Source organism: Perna viridis, chromosome 1 (assembly GCF_037379345.1).
Source record: "Perna viridis isolate PV_CMFRI_1.1 ecotype Kerala chromosome 1, ASM3737934v1, whole genome shotgun sequence".
In the NCBI taxonomy this organism is placed as follows: Eukaryota; Metazoa; Mollusca; class Bivalvia; order Mytilida; family Mytilidae; genus Perna; species Perna viridis.
In genome coordinates this window covers 26,369,295-26,387,277 of record NC_142445.1, presented here as the reverse complement: position 1 = coordinate 26,387,277, position 17,983 = coordinate 26,369,295, and the positions used below count along the sequence as shown (strand labels likewise).

At 33.7% G+C, this 17,983-nt stretch overlaps 1 protein-coding gene across 5 annotated transcripts in view; it reads left to right on the top strand.

Annotated features, from left to right (window-relative positions):
* Nucleotides 1–419: 419 nt before the first annotated feature.
* LOC148627987 (uncharacterized) overlaps nt 420–17,983 on the top strand; it is a 29,229-nt gene continuing 11,665 nt past the window's right edge. The window contains exons 1-2 of one of the 5 annotated variants that reach the window (XM_088582776.1): nt 420–442; nt 17,208–17,430. In XM_088582776.1, the coding sequence (XP_088438902.1) occupies nt 17,262–17,430 (169 nt within the window). In that variant the 5' untranslated portion in view covers nt 420–442; nt 17,208–17,261. Of the gene's footprint in view, nt 443–865; nt 1,228–5,151; nt 5,274–5,683; nt 5,874–11,890; nt 12,037–17,207; nt 17,431–17,983 lie in introns of those variants that run through there. The other 4 variants (XM_088582750.1, XM_088582767.1, XM_088582759.1 and 1 more) reach the window with 4 other exon arrangements.

Genomic DNA, 17,983 nt, shown 5'->3' with positions numbered 1-17,983 from the left:
AAAGTAAGAGGTTGGAATTCCGTTCCTCCATACCCTAACCTCTTACTTCTGAGCGCCATTTTGCATATAACGCTCGTTCCGACGTTCTTTGAAATCGGCAAAATTATAGTAAACTATTTACCATTTAAAACATTTTATACAGTTTCTTTACCATAACACGGGAGAAGGTGACTAAACTGAGGAAAAACAAATGACTTACCTGATGAGAAAGTCCGGTAATGCTGGAAATTCTTTGTAAATGAACTACATATTTGGTTTTTAGCTTTTTGAGTGTGTAATTCCGGTTGATAAAATTACGGATTTTAAAATTTGTGAAACGAACATATCAAATTGCCTTTACCAACTTTAAGTTCGTTTTGTCAAAAATATATTGTTTTCCGTAAAATTGGTGACCTAATTGCTGGACATTTTGACACCTGTCTTCATTAGAAATGTTTTTTAGGTATTTAAATAATATTTAGGATTTTTATCGCTCGATTTCCGGTAGGTTAAACTTCTTTTATGTAAATAAAAAACCTAAAATATTTTAAAACACATGTTCAGCTAATGCAGGTTCGCGGTGGCTATCAACGTGTCATATGCTATAAGTTAGAATGGCACCAAGCCAGGAAATAGCTTGCCAGACAACCTCTAGCATTGCTGGAGTAGGGTCCCCCCTTACCTAAAACTCTGAATTTTTTGTGGATTGTCACTTAATATAAATAGTATGATATATTCCTGTTGTCTATTCTTTAATTTAGCGATAATTTTCCATTTCCGCGTTTAGTTTTCTTCCACTTAAATCTTTTCCGGTTGATATAATAGTCTAACCAAATATTATTTTACATTCATAATTTAAGAGGAATTAGTAGTAGTAGGATAGGCATCTTCCTGCATGTTATCCAATACTATCCCTATCAGTTAAAATTTACATGCACAAAATGAAGCATTAAGACGAAGTTTGAAGTAAACAAGATCGGATATCTCTATTGATCACCTGTACAGATAGGGTAATGTGCATATTGTAAATAGGTAACGCGCCTTGCTGCACAAGCAATTTACCTCACTGACTCGTAAGACGTTAATTACTGTCTGGACAGAAGAAACTGTATTCAAGCTAGACAATTCTAATAATAGTAATATACAACGCAATATCCACGTGTTTTTGGAATTACATATACACTACATAATATTTTGTGAATTCCTGACAGAATATCATAGCAGATTATGCGTAAAATATAATTTCAGGTAAGTCGTTTTAATATTGCACTTGTTTTAGATACTTTGTATGAAGAATATAACTAATGGTTGAAACATAGTGAAGAAGCAGTGACGGATCCAGAAATTCCGTAAGGGGAGGCCCACTGTCTAGCCTTAATGATGGACGCTCTAGTAAAATTACATTGTTTTTTCATATACCAAGCTAACTTTCTAGCCTGAGAGGTTGAGTCCTCCGTAGCCCCCTTGGGCCCCCTATGTAAAGGTATGTGGAATAGGGGCTGTGTCAGGAATGGAGCTATTGCGGGTGTGATAAACATGAAATTTTGTTTGCTATTCGTTCGATTTATTGTAAACACTTCTTTTTTAAAAGGACTCTAGAAGTTCTCCATTCAGTACACTTTTAGTATTAAATTCTATGTTTACATTGAATGTATAATACCAAATACTATTTGAGAAGTATTTTTATGAATGGTGTGTTGGGTGAATTTTAAAGTCCCTGGTTCAGGTACAACACTGGATTTCGAACAGGAATTCAAATTCTTAGTTTCCTTTGTATATAAATGATAATTGAGTAACTATACGAAGCAAGGATATCTTTTCCTCTAACAGGAATTCGATTATTTTCCACAAATTATTTGTAATACGGCGGTTAAACTTCATGACAACACTATTTACTCGATAAGTTTGGTTGTCATACACCCAGTGCAAGGTAGAAATAACATTGTTTACATACAAAAAAAGGGTTAAAGCGGATTAAAGTCTTTTGTGGTTAAAACAGTTGATAATTTTTTGTAAAGTCGTTTAGTACTGTCATACTTTCAGTAAAAATTTGGGTTTGAAGTGAATGAATGTGCAATGTATGAATGAGATAAAAAGTCACTGATAAAAAGCGTGTATATTTGTTTTCTATCTTTATTTGGATATTGAGTAGAAACATTAGTCTTATAACTGCTTTATGTAAAGATATTTAATTCGTGCAAAGAGTGATCGATTGTACATTGTAATTGTGTTATATTTTCAATCGATCTTATATAACAGATGTTATTCTCTATGAGTTATCTCCCATTTAGATCGATTTCCGTTCTTATGCATATTTTTTTAGTTTTTTTTTCAATAGCCCGTAGTTTCGTCATTTATCAATAACACCATGTAACTTTCGAAATTTAGTTCATTAAAAGACAAAAACATTAAGTTTGTTTTCTTCATTTAGGTAATAAAAGAGCATTTGGAGAAGGGGGTAATCTTTTATGTTGGAGATTAGATTTTTTAATAAAGTCCTAATTTTAGAAAAATGAAAAACTACTTGTTTTTTTTTTTTGGTATAAAACTATTACGAAATCTGCATTCTCATTTAAATCAACAGATATGTTATAAATTTATCAACAGCATCAATATAAGAATCGTGCAACAAACTCGTAATTTATGCAAATATAACTTAAATTCAGACTTAAAGTGTTATCTAACGAAATATAAAAGTTATGATTGTCTGTCTGGTCCAATTACTTTAATTCTATCGACAAAAAATATAAATTTAGGTCAATTTATGATTACGTAAACGTTTCTTTGTGGTTCTATTCGTGACACTGTCTGGTATTGATAACAAGGTGTGAGTTCATTAATATTTTCTTCTTCACCAAAGAGACAAGAAAATTCCCGTTTTTCGAATTCGCGAGCACGGATTGAGACTAAACACGTGCGCTTTCCCGTGAAAAATGACACACTTGAATAAAGTGTTCGTGAACGATCATATCTCATCAATACGTGTTTGAAGAATAATTGACGATTGATTCTTGCAGTGTGTTTACGTTTTTAAGTGACCCATATTTTACACCTGGTCGTGACGTAACACTGGCATGATCAGCTGTTAATTTCGAGTCAAACATCTACTTGGAAAACAAACTCGAAATGAGGAAAAGAATCAAACATCAGCTTTTCTTATGCAAGATTGGGAATGAGTAAGATATAATAGTTCTCTCGATAGAACTATGTCGGGTGTCTGAATTGTCCTTATCTTGCACTCGTACAGGTATTATATTTTAAATTCTTTATGTCTTTGATTTATGATTGCTAGTTAAAAATATCTTGATTACTAATTTTTTTAATATATATTTTTGTTAAATGAAAAGAGCACAAACTTAAGCTCTGGCAACAGCCTTTTTCATACTTACGGAATGCAAGTTTTTCTTTAATTCATAACATATATTTTCATGTGTGGCGGACGCGTTTTTCAAAATGCGGTCGGCATACTGGTGGGAACAAATTGTGCTCCTCTACTCGCTGACCTATTCCTTCACTTTTTAATGAACGGAAGGAACGTCGGTTGGCCAGATTCTTTGATCTCAGTTTCAGGCCGCTTTACAGATCACATATTATTGTTAAAACAATTCTAGTTTCGGGAATTTCACACATTGAATCTACCCCGAAGAACTTGAGATGAAGGATACTACGGACACTGTGAAGTCAGCCTCATATCACCATCTATAATTAGAGATGGATAGAACAGAAAAACGAATGAGTAAACTTAACGAAAACGATCTAAAATTATAGATTAAACTGATCAAATTGTTTGCCATTACTTTTTAAGTCGCTAATATTCTTAGCGTCTTCATGCAGTCGTAATTTCAGTACTTAATATTCGCTTATGATTTGCATGAATATATAGTTATACGCCACGTAATGCTGCATATCTTTGCCATGTTTACCGTCACAGCGTCATAGTTCTAGCTTCATACGAGATAAAAATGTACTTCTTAAATATCAAACACGTGTGATCTGCGTGCGTTTCTTGCTTGTATTAGAACGGGAAATTTACGTGAAGTGATCGGTTAGCATTGAACATTACCCAGTTTCCGATTCAGGCACAGGGTCTCGTTACAAGACTATATTGGTAATATACAATAGCATTGACCCAGTATCTATGAATATTCATTGCCAGTTGTTTAATCTGGTTCCCCGGTCAACATCATAAACGACCCAAAGATATCGCTACAACGTACCTCATTTAAAAAAAAAATCATACACGTCTGTATGTTTTTGATTGTAAGTTTACATTAAAAGGTGAAATTATCGGTTAGCATTGAATTTATGTAATATTACCCAGTTTCCGATTCAATCACGGGTTCATTACAATTGACTATATATAGGTCATATATAATTATATTCGTTATGGTGTGTCCATCAGCATCATGAAAACTGATGTATTCAACGGGTCATAGTTTTCCTTTCCTCGTTTGTCTACCCCGAACTTGACTTTTTATGAGCAACTCGGCGGGTGTTTCTAGAAAAGCAGAGGACGCTTACCCTACCGGTGCACATGGTCCATGCTCCCAGTTTTTAGTGGAGTCCGAGTTGCTCATTTACTTTTGTTACTTAGTATGTATGATTTTAGTTACTTTATGTTCTTTGTTGTGAATGTCTGTTTTCCATGTCTGGTCTTTGTCCCTGGATTACATTCTTTTGATTACCGCTATAACCTTGGTTCCCTTAATTACTCATTCAGGACCTCGATATCTATATATAGCCATTGCCAATTGTTTAATCTGGTTCCAAGTCATTGAAAACATTCGGGTCATCACGGTTACGAAAGAGTAATCATATCAAGGGGACCAAGATTTTATCATAGGTCACCCGATTTTTGAATATATCGCATTCTTGCCATTTCGGATGTTGAAAGTAAGCCAAAATCAGTGACCGAGAATATTTGACGACTTGCTAATTTGAAGACTTCAGTCTTTGATTTTCTTAGCACCTCGCTTCGCATAAAAATTCTTGAAAATTTGTTGTTCTTTATTTCTAGGATATCTAATTTTTAGCGCAACCTTGTTGATATTATTAGTTTAAACTGACCATGACTACAATACCAGCAATTTTTTCAAGAAGAAACTCTCTTTTCAGCATCGGATGTTATTTTTCAGTGTTGCGGAAATGCACAAGAAGTTCCGATTAGGTGAATAAGCCGGTGTATGAATATGGTGAATATATCAAACAGAAAACAATTACCTCAGTAGGATGAAAAATGGCAGTTGTACGAAATCCGTAGCGTCACTATTGTATTGCGATTATGTTAACGTGAGGTATTTACAAAACCATTCTAAAGAGAACTTTAACACTAGTAGTAGTAGCTTTCACTTTAATCGTAAACAAAGCGCTATCATGTGATTAATAGTATTTTGAGGATTCAGTGTACAGGCGCGGATTTAGAAATTTTGGAAAGTGGCTTACAGAAAAAGGGTTTTCGGGCTATTACACGCTCATTTTTGCCCAAAATGTGTGCAGATTCAACTCGACTACTATTGGTTCCAACTCGAGATCCTCCTGGATCCGTGGGTGCCACTGGGTAACAATGATAAAAAAGGCTATTCCATTTCATGTTTACTTTTAATTTAGAACGTAAGTGCATATAACCAATGGGTGCAGTTTTAATCAATATTATATGTAGTATACCAAGGTGTGATAACGTCTAGTTGTTACGTAACGAGTCATGTCTTTAAAAGTCAATAAGTAAATTTTAAAATAATTCATTGAGGTTTGCCGTGTGTATAGCGTCTACATTTTGACGGATTTCCTACAGACTTACGCGAATAGTTTATGGTAGAACTTGAATGGGAATGGTTTACACAGAAATCGATTTTGGGGACAATTTGTTCGGGTAAATTAGTAAATACATCATTTAGGTATGTATATTGTCTACATTTTTTACGGATTTCCTTTTAATCTTGAATAGTTAGTTTCAATAAATGCTTGGATGGGATTAATTTTCACAGAAGTTTGTCTTGGAGAAATTAAGTATATAATATGGCCGACGAATTTCGTCAACATTTTTTGCATTTTGCACAGAATATTGTCGAATAGAAACCAATTGTAAAATGAGTGTAAGATGGTCCTCACTGTAAGTATTGAAAACAAATTTGTGGTCTTTTATAGCTGGTGTTAAGTCTCCCGCCGGAGAACTTCGCCGAAGGGGGTGCTATACTTATTAGCTCACCTGGCCAAAGGCCATGTTAGCTATTGCCATCACATGGCGTCCGTCGTCGTTAACAATTGTACAAAACTCTTCTCTGAAACTACTGTACTGATTAGAACCAAACTTGTTAATAAATGTAATAGAATTTATGTGGGGATTTTTGGTTCGTCGAAAAACATAGTGGTCAGACAGTAGTTTTTCACACAGTTCTCCAAAATCGTTATGTTTAGCTAAATTCTGATATAGGTTAAAAGTGTTTAGCATTGATGATATCTATCTCTGGTCAAATTTTGGTTTTAATCCCTTAAGCCATGTTGGAGTTATTGCCCTTTTTCAACGATTTTTGCTATTTTTAATGTTATTTCTTTCAAAAATCTTCTTTGACCAATTGAAATCAAGCTTGTTATGAATATTCCTTCTGGTATCCTGCATAGAACTGATGTGGGGATGTTTGATCCATCAAAAAACATGGCCCTACTAAAAGTAGAACATAGGGGTCAGACAGTATTTTTTCGCACATATCTCAAAACTGCTGGGTTTAGCCAAACTCTTTCAATTGCTGAAATGATCCTTATTATAATCCCTTCAAAGGTCTTCAGGGATCAAAGTTGTCAGGCGACTCCTTGTAACAGTTATTTCCCTTGAAAGATGATTTTTTTTACAGTTTTCAGCCAATATCTTGAAACCTATAAGAGACAGAAAGAAACTTTCAGTTGATGAAATGATCCTTATGATAAGTTCTGCCAAAGTCTTCCTGAGTCAAAATTGTTGGACATCTCCTTGTTAAATTTATTACCCTTGAAAGAAAAAGGGTAGCCTTTTGTTTTTATATTTAGGTTTACTCCCTGTCCGTCAGTCAAACTGGCAAATTATGTTTTCGTATAATTTGCTTGTAAAAATCAATTTGATAATTGCTACATTTATAAATTGTGACAAGTTACAGTTTTGTTACGGGTCAAATATTCTTTGCTGTGTTGTGACCCTTTGACTACGAAACTGACTGCAAATACAGTTTTCCGCCTTTTTTGTGGTTGGGGGGGGGGTATGCTTGCAGATACATGTATTCATTTGATATTTTGCTACACTTTGATCTTCTTCGTATTCATTTGATATTTTGCTACATTTTGATCTTCTTCACAATGACATTACAACATAGATTTTGTTTGCTGTCTGTATTTACTCAAATGCCCATGGATTTTATCCTGCAATTAAGCTTTCTACTATACAAATAACACCAAGTCCTACATTGCAGGTTACCTTTTCATGTATGAGCAACATCAAAAACAGGAAACTAGGTTAAAGGTGTTCTCGCCGACCGCCGCGCTCAAAAAAATTACTGAAAAAAGTAAACTATAGACCCTTTTGTGGTAATTTGGTGAGCATGTTCAAAAGAATTTTCCTCGCGGAAGTGTATATTGAGCATGCTCTACGCATGCTCATCGACTACCCCAACGTTAGCACAAAAGGGTCTATTTTGGACCAAATTCGCATGTTTTATTTAGAAAATGTGTTGCAGGATAAAAACAATACATGAATATTGCCGGAAATATCAAATCAAAATATTTATTTCCACTCGCTTCGAAACAGTCAGATTAGCCCTAGCTATTTTCCGGTAATATACATGTATTGTATATTCGATATCCACACTCTTTGCATTGCTCGTATAGAATTGTACATTTCTTTACTGTGACAAATTACTTCGAATATTGTTCTAATCAATTTATATTTTTACTGAGCAATGGCCCTTGAATTTGAATAGTTTGATAAAAACTTTAGTCGTCTGGGCTTTTTTTTTTTACTATACCCGATTTACTTGATATTTGAAATATAGATATATCTTGACTAGATGGGTTAGATAGTATCTTAGTTCGCTCTGTTCCTCTCTTGCGGTTTTTTAAGAGCTGTGGAAATAGATCATACAAATCACGTTTATGCACTTTTCGTGTTTTAGTTGGAAGCGTTAGGTAATTAATTGCTCATAGAAATAGTTAATTTTATTTTGTTTTACATTGATTGTATATACATGTAAATATGTCGCAGTAAATTCATGTAATCAGGAAATATGCGTACCGTATTTCTTAAATTATTCATTAAATACATGCATTGGCTGAATGATTTAGGCAAAACACGTAAATTGTATTTACTAAAAGAACCGGTACATGTTATTACATATATTTACTGATTTATAATGATTTTATGAAAAGCATACATATTTACTGGCCATGCTTTAATGCATGAAATCATAAAATCAAGCAAGTGCAACTAGAAGCCAATGAAGTGATATTAGAAAGACAAGAAGAAAGCGCAATCTCACAAAGTTTTCAAATACTAGTATTTATTTCCATTCGCTTTACAACATAGGTTATTGTGATATCTCGAGTTACACAAAACATGGGTCCTAATACATATACATGTCTTAGTTTTGCAACCAGTTTTGCAACAGCACTTGACATATCCCTGCCCAGTGCCGATAGATTGCAACTGCAACAGTCTTGCTACTTAGCGAACACTCACTTCTTTGTTTTTGTAACAGTTTCATGAATAAGAAACATTCAGACGACCAAACTTTGTTTCTAATTGAAACTGCTCGTTTTCCTCATCCTGAGTTGTAATAAGCAGAGTAGATTTCTCGGCTAACCACGACCTTGTCAACACTTGGTGTAGGAACACAGTCGCATAGTTTTACCTGGATCGAATGTAGAATTACATTGCTGCGCGAAACCATTCTATCAGCCTGTCTTATGAAATTTCCACCACTCTCATGACATTGCCTTCGAATAGTTTCTATTCGGTGCCATATATAACAGGACATTTGATCTGTCTTATTTTTTTTTAATGTGCTGCTTCATTGAGTACACATGCGTTAAAGTTCGCGTATTTCGCTTGTTGTTTCCTCAGCGGTTATGGGGGAAAGATGTTTCATCTGATTTCTCATGTTCGCTGTGCAATCTTGCAAAGTCTTCTTCCGTCGCAGAACAATAAGAAATTCTGGTGGCATGGGAGAAGAAGGCAATCCTACTTCCGGTACACACCCAAACATTGCTTCATATGGAGAATGTTTAATTGTAGAACGGTCTGATTCTTTTGAAACTGAACCAACTTTATTCATGTATAAACCAGCTTGTTTTGCCGTTGTTTGGCATCTCCACATCATAACCACATCACGATCATTACCACTTTCTCCATCAATACTACCCTGGGGATGAGGGTACATGCACAATAGCCAATTCAGGTCACAGTTGCTTTAGTTGTGTAATATGCTGTGGTATCCGTTTGTGTTGAAATATACCGGAAATAATGAAAAGTAATAGAAGCGCGAGGTAAAGCGCGCCGTAAAACCTGGTTTAACCCATCATTCCTTTCGGAAATGCCTGTACCAAGTCAGAACCATTGCTGTGGATTCCAACTTTTCGGATGTTTCCCTGATATTGCCATTTGTTATACGGACCTCCTTTTTGACTATTACATAAATTTTATCAGTTTTGGTAATTATGTTATTACCCTTCACAACACTGGCTGTGAATTCCCTATCATTATCACTTCGTAAAATATGGGGTGCCCCGAAAAAAAAACATTGGGCAGTAACTTTTGAGCTACTTCAGCAGACCTTTTAAATGTTAGACATTCAAGTAAACAACATTTTGTAAGATGATCCTGATAGTTCATTAAGAACTTGCAATTTTCATCCGGCATACCTAGCCCCCCCCCCCCCCCAAAAAAAAAAAATATATATATATATATATATATATATATATATATATTGTGTTTCCAATCACCCAATTTTTTAAACATTTTTTTTAATTTTTGAAATGAAATAAGTGTGGAACCGATTCTATATATAAACAACCGGGGTTGAAAAAATATTTTTAACTTTAAACTCTTTGATTTCTGTAAGACAGTCGGCAGGCTTTTTATTCTTTTTTTTTTTTATATCAAAATTAGAAATAAAAACTTTTTAGTAAGTGACCTGAATGGGGGTTGGTAGGGTGACCGGAAATCACAAATAAAAACTTTTGGGTGGGGGATCTGAATGGGGGTCGGTAGGGTGACCGGAAATCACAAATAAAAACTTTTGGGTGGGGGATCTGATTGGGGGTCGGTAAGGTGACCGGAAATATAACAATTCTATTAGGTCTCAATGTATATCTATCAGATCGACCTGACTCCTTGAATAAAATTCTTTTGGCAAGACGGGTTTGACTTGACCACTACACGTCTGCTACGGCTCTTTTTTCTAATCTGACATTCTTCACACGAACTTGAGCAAATTTATCGAGTTTGACTACGAGCAAACCAGTCGACTCTCAATTCCCTTAAATACCGCTCGCTTGACGTAGAAGTAGTCACTACCAATTTTGCAGTCTTCGGTGTGACTCGGCACTCGATGCGAGCACGCTACCCCGAGGCCACGAAGGTGGTTTTCAATACAGGAAAAAGAGGGAAAAAAAACAAAGGCACCAAGAATAATGAACTTTACAGCAATTTGGCAATTCTTATAATTGAAGCCGCTGTCTACAGTGTTCTCTTTAACGGTAGAGTTCAAAGTTCAAAGTATTTTATTTCACCAATCATGGTCCCACGGGGGCATGACAAAACAATATATTTGACTAAATGCACAGATGCATATATAAAGACAATGTAAGACACATAATAACTAAGAGGCTTATTGTACAATAACGTGTACAATTTTATCATTATTACAACAACAAATGATTATTCGTATGATAGGGATGCAGAGAATCTATACATTGTTTTCAAATATAGACTTATAGAATGATCTATTATCATATTCTATTGACACTATTTAGTTGTTTTTCTACAAATTAAGAGGCATCTTGGGACGTTTTCTACAAATTAAGAGGCACCAAAGGACGTTTTTCTACAAATTAAGAGGCACCAAGGGACGCGCTTAAGGAAGTACAGTTGTTATTAATGCATTCCTGATCGTGTATAATGCAGAAAAATAAAAAATAAAAAATTGAAAATTAAAATATAAACAAATATGCATTTGACCTTCAGTAATTCGACAAAAAAAGACACTTTATGAACTATATTATTAACATCGATGATACAATGATCAATATGCAGAAGTCACCATGGGACTATGCTTAAGGACGTGCAACTAAGCTGAAGTTACGGTCCTCCTCGTGTTTCATGCATATATCCTATCAATTCTTTATTTTTGTGGGTTTTTGTTGTTTTGGGAAATCATATTAAATATAAGCGAATTTCTAAAATTGATATATTTTGACATAAGTTATGAATATGTAATATCGATAATACCGATGAACTTCATTCCCTACTCCTTAAATACACCAATGATATATATTATGTTCTTTTCGAAATCATAATCCGTGTGTTTGTTTCTGTGGGTATTTTAATTTTTAACATATATTTTTAAACTGGGTGTACATTACATACTTTGCTTAAGTTTTAACAAATATGATTCAAACTTAACTTAATTATCCTCAAGAAAAATTGTATGATTTTCGGAATTCCTATTTTGATACGGATATTTTTGCAACTCCCACTATTTCCTATGTACCTGATGAATTAAAGATACAACTACTCCCTGTCATTGTCGGCAAATACTATGACATCAATAAGACGGTCTCATTTTAAATAAAAGAATAACATTTCATCAATTAAATAAAACTCAATGAGGTCCTTAGGGGCTTGAAATGTTTAAAATGACGTATGTCAAGGTAAATAAACACCTGGTATCTAATTGCACAATAAACAACGGTTGATTAATCAAATTTTCTTTTAATCTACTTCCGATAAATAGTCTTAAAAAGTTATTTGGGTCGTTCAATAGAGCGTGACCAGTTATTTACCTTGTATGTATGGGATAGTAAAGTTTCGGCATGGAGGTAAGACGAACTGTTTTTGAATCATTAATTTAAAAATTAATTCAGTTCTACAATACTAGATCGTAGGAATTTCACTCGATCATTTTTAGATAGACGGAAATTTGACGCTTAGCTATGAAGATATTTATTTTTTCTAGGTGCAACCTTTGAAACAGTTACGCGAACATGATACTTTATTGTTTGCTTATGAATTGTTAGACTACCCTAAACATAAGAAATAGCTATAGATGTTATCTAAAAAAATATTTCGTCAAAAATTATCTGATGTATATGTATTAGCCATAGAAAGGACGAACAATAAACAATGCAACTTTTATTGGACCAAGTTGTGATAAATCTGCCATTCAAGCCATACTTAGGTGAGTGTTTCATGACCTTGATTACTAATTACATTAAAACAAAGAGGTCTTGTTAAGTGTGAGTCTTGCTGCTTATGAACTTTATTCATTTTGCTGTTGTTAATGAATATGTCTCAACTTTTTGTTTAAAAACATGCACATGTAAACCCTGTTTTTTATATTCGGTTCAGTTTCTTTATAATATATGAAACATCTTTCAGCCAAATTGATCCGTCAGAAGTGTCTTTACATGTTACCTGAACTACAAATATTGTAATGTTCAGCGACATGTTTTAGATTACATATATTTAATGGTAAAATGATCAGTTAAAATTTAATTTTGACTAGAATGAGAATAGCTTTAAGGTTAAACAGTTATGAAAATTTCTTTATTCGAGTGTGGCTATATTAAAAATATTTGTCAATAGAAGTTTCAAATATCTAATAAAGCATCAATATTAACAAAATGCCTTAAAGTACATTCGCCTACGATATGTTTTTCCCCTGCCGTATGTACATGTATATCACTTCTGTACATGAACATGCACATAATGCGGCTATAATTGTCGAATACATACCTGTTGTTTGAATTTTTATTATATGAAAACTCTAAAGGTTAAGGAGAGGATTTCGATAGAATTACATTTTGTATTAACGGCCGACCGAAGCTTGGCGAGAACGTTTTTTGAGTACAACTTGGAAAAACTAAGATTCCATGCATAAATTTTTTTTTATGAATGTAGGGAAGGCGCACGCCATCTGGGTCAGCTCCTATGACTCCGCGCCTGCGAATATACTTTAAATATAGACATACATGTTGTTTTGTATATATTGGTAGTTTTGAAATGTATGTTTTAGGCTGCTCTAGCGTTTAATGTCAGCCTTGTCTTGTCAATAATCCATGATTCATCATGTACATGTACCTGTATGTACCTGCATGATGAATCTATACAAGTTTACTTGAAAATTTTTTTTCCAACTATTATTGATAGTTATAGGTATTATATCCTTGTATAAGATGAGAATTCTCCTTTAACGTTCGGTGCATTTCGATTCATTGATGTCCTGACTTTTCCACTGTCACCGCATACGTGCACATTACTGTATTTGTACGTGATCAAACGGGTGACTGTCCTACTTTTAATAATACTACATGTACTTTTTCCCGATTTGTTCTTACCCCTTTTTCAAATCCAGCCGGTCCGTATATTCTACCAAATATCACACTGGGTGGTTTAAAAGCTTTCGTTTGAGAATTATATGGCATCAAAATACATTTTATATAGAAAGCAGTCCTTTATCGAATGTTCCAAGTGAAATAAATTTCGTTATTTCACATGTTAAATAAGCTCGATAATTTCACTCTCGGACGATTATCGATCTGCCGAACACAAAATTTAAAATTCTTACTGAGAATAGTAAATTAATCGTGGAGAAAAAAATCTATATAATAATTATAGGATAACCAATTTTTAAGGTTATCGTGATAACCAAAATAATTACCCGTGCCAAGCACGCAAGTTCCGTGCACTCGTTAAATCTGGGCGTTCTACTTGCACTCGTGATATATTTTTTTTCTCACATTCCCCAATTAATTGTCCTGATTTTTACATGTATCCGTGTCTATATGATGTGTTGTTTCTTAGAGCTATGATAATAGAAGAGGTGAACAAGTGATCTACGTATACATCTACAAATAAGGTCAAGTGGCTTTGGTTTCATTGTCTTTTCTCTGTAAATCATAACAGCTATTTGTACTGATGCTGAGATACATGCAGCTTAGGTTATATTTCATAACTTGTATATATACTTACACGACCTTAAAGAATCACACAGCTTTGACGAATTTACAATCTTATACAACGTCCATTTCCGTGTATTACATAAAAAGTCAGGCAGGTGTGATATACTAAAAATTGGATGCAAGTTCAGTTTTATAACTGAAATGCATTTAACAAATTTAGAAATTATTAACTCCACAAAATTATACTGTTCAGTGTGATTAAAAGGTTTGATATTAGATAGATTTTTTGTTGAAAACTAGGACAGTGTTTCAATATTTATTGTACAATGTACCATTACTCTTTCAATTCAATTCAGTACGAAAATGGGACAGCATGTAGCATAAATTAACAGTAACTGACATGAGTATGCCTGTATCAATTTACATCTACATGTAAATAGTATTTGAAGTGCCTGATTCTCACCTTGACTTGTAACAATACACAGTAAAACGGAATTTTTCGATATTGGTTATTGGACTTGCGCAGATTAGTGAAAAGTGGCTAGCCAATCTAATATACTAGCGTATTCTAAATATATAATAGACTTCTTACTACTGGCAACTTATGTTTTAAAGGATTTGAAATTGTCAGATTTTATTTAAGCTGCTTAGGAAATGTACTTAAGTAGCTTTTATAACTTCCGTGTGAGTGATATAATACAATAAATACAATGTATTGTGTATGTTAATAAATATACATACTTGGCATGCGTTTGATTAATTTTATATGACTATTTTTTATTGTGACAAAGATTTTTTTAGTCTATATAGGGTCTTGCTGAGTTTTTCAAGTTTTAATTTATTCATGGAATTCCATAGGCCCTTGATTTTCTTTTTGGGGTTATAATTGTTATGAAATCGTAAAAAGGAGAATTTTCAGAATTTCAGAATTTCTTCTATATCACCCGTCATTGTCAATTTTACAGAATACCGTAGTTTAAACAAGATTTTGTATGATACAGTATATTTATATAGTGTCTTAGTTGTTTTCAAGTGAGCCCAAGTAATAAACATTTAAACTTTTCCAAGTCAAGTTAGGTGAAAAATTGCAACCCTACCCATGAAAAAAAAGTACCTCAACATGAACCAAAATGTTAAGTTTTAGCTTATAAATGGCGTACAATAGACAGGTTAGGTACTATTTTCTTATTAATCGATCCATCCAACATATCTTCTCATTTCAGGCGCGTATTTTTCAGTTTCAATTTGAGAATAATGAGTTCAAGTCATAAATATTGAACTTTTGAAGTCCCAATTAAGTGAAAAATTGCCACCCTACCCAGAAAAAATACCTAAACATGAACCCAAATGTTAATTTTAAAGCATATAATCGATGTAAAAAAACATATGCGGTACTAGTGTTTTAATTATTGATGTAGTTAACATATCTGCTCATTTCTGGTGAGTGTTTCTCAGTTCAAGGTGACAATAATGAGTTTTTCATGAAAAGGGAAATTTTCGGAATTTCATAATTCACACCTATTTCACCTGTAATGTGCAACTTTTTTGGGGTCACAAAAATCTTAGCTTTTTGACCCAGTAGGATACAAATATAGGCTTATACTGAAAAATAATCCGAGAATATTCTTTGGCGACAAATTGATTCGGTAAATGGAGGTAAAAGATACCTCGAAATCACCATGAAGTTGATGAGTAGGTGGGGTGCACGGTGGACCCCCAGCCCATGGACTATATGCCTACCTACTGGCTTTTGCTTCTTAGAGGTAGCACATTAAACACCCAGTTCAGAGTGCCGGACTAGTACTAAGCAAGGTCCCTTTGATTGATTAATTTTTCGCATTGTAGTCTATCAATCAACGTTCCTGCTTCAAAACATGAAAAAAAAATTAAGTGCGAACAAACGACGGAAACGATTTCGTCTCTCCAAGTAAATCAGATGATTTTTAATTAATTTTGAAGAGCATTAAGTATAATTGTGTGGATCCTATATCCACTTAAATCAATAAGTCGTGGAGTTGTTGAATGAAGACAGAAATTGATTTTTATGTTATTTTTCTTTTACAACATACTGATACAAGTTTCATATGATTAAAATTCCACGTAATTTTGAGTTCAATTTTACACGAAGCGCTTTTAAATTAATTAACAGGTGATAAGTAAATCATGTTTATGAAAGGTTTTCGATCACGTTTGCATATAAGTAAAACAACATAACGAAGTACCGAATGTCTGAACTAATCAAGCCTAATGGATTAATCAAAAATTGAACATCTATGTCTTTAGCAAATTTAATAACGGGCAAATAATTTTCAAACGTCAGAAAATGTGAAAATACGCGTAATTGTTTATCCTTGATACAAGAATTCCTACTTGAATGGGTTAAACCAGCGCTATTCCATTGATATTTACCGATCTTGAACTTGGCAATGACTTATCTACTTGAATAAACTAGACGAAATTGCTACACCCGAAATTCCTTTTCTTTTCAAAATCAACACTTTTCATGATGTAGAAGCAGCGCCTTCAACCAGATCGATGATTCTTACCGCTTATCTCATTAATACATAACGAAGGAATATAATTGTTCCAATTTTTTTACGTTTAAACGAGCATTAAATTTGGCAACATCTTCAAGGTACTAACTTGGAAAAAAACTTAACACTCTCCAAAGGCGCATTATAAGTAATTGTAACATCTTTGGCCAGGGGCAGATCCAGACACTTTGAAAAGGAGGGGTTCCTGCAAGGTTCCTCGGAAAAAGGGGGTGCTAGGACATTATTTGTCATTTTTTTTTTCAATTTTACACCTGTAAATGACAAACTTTCCAATAAAAAAGGGGGTGCGAACCCCCTGCACCCCTTCTGAATCCGTCACTTTCTGACTTCGCCGACATAAAATGTAAATGGAAACTTTACAGAAGTGTTAGATTGATACTGAACAAAATCGCTAATTTTGCTTCAGAAACCATGCAATGTGTATTTGTTTCAAATATTTGTATGCAAAACAATTATTTTTTAAGTTTGGAAATCCTCGATGATTTACCGTATATACATATAAAGTGAAATGAGTCGGTTTGTTTTTTGTTTTAGGTGTCTGAACAGGGTTCATTAACAAGCTATCTGTATAAACTTTGGAGAGGAATCATGGGAAATTACTTCAGCAGCAGTAACAGTCCAAAAGACCCTAAAGTCAAATGTAACGATGCCAGAACCAAGATACAACACGCAAGAGAAAAATACCTTAAGAAACTGTTAGAGGATGAAGCAAAAGCCAAAACAGAAAACCATGATGAATTAGATGGCCCAGTTAAAGGTAAAAAAACTTAAATAGAAATGACGAAGGAAGGATAGACTTGTTATAATAAATGTAACAACTTTAAGATAAAAAATACGGCTTGTAAGTCTCGCTCTCGTTTTATTTTTGAAGATTGATTTGTATTTAGTTTACTAGTACTGGGTACATCAATATGATGCATATTGTCATAATTTTGAAATTTTATACACCGACGAACCACGAATTCAACTCAAATATCTTTCGAAATTTTTTTTTCCTCAAACCACGAAAATTGAACGACACCAATTTAACACTGTCGTATTTTTTGTCATTAAAGAAGATGAACTAAATTTTAAGTAACATTCTTTGTAAGAATCAGGCAATGGGTGACACATCATATTTCTCAATTTGGTGTTTTTTTTTCCCTCAAATATATTCAATACATCTAGTAAACTACTGAAAGTTATTTAAATTTATCCTGGAGCATCTGTGACGTAGATATTTTGATATTTATTGACTACTTTTGGATTATCTGCTATATTATATACGGCTTGGGGTGTATAAAAACAGAAAACAAAAACGACTTACACGA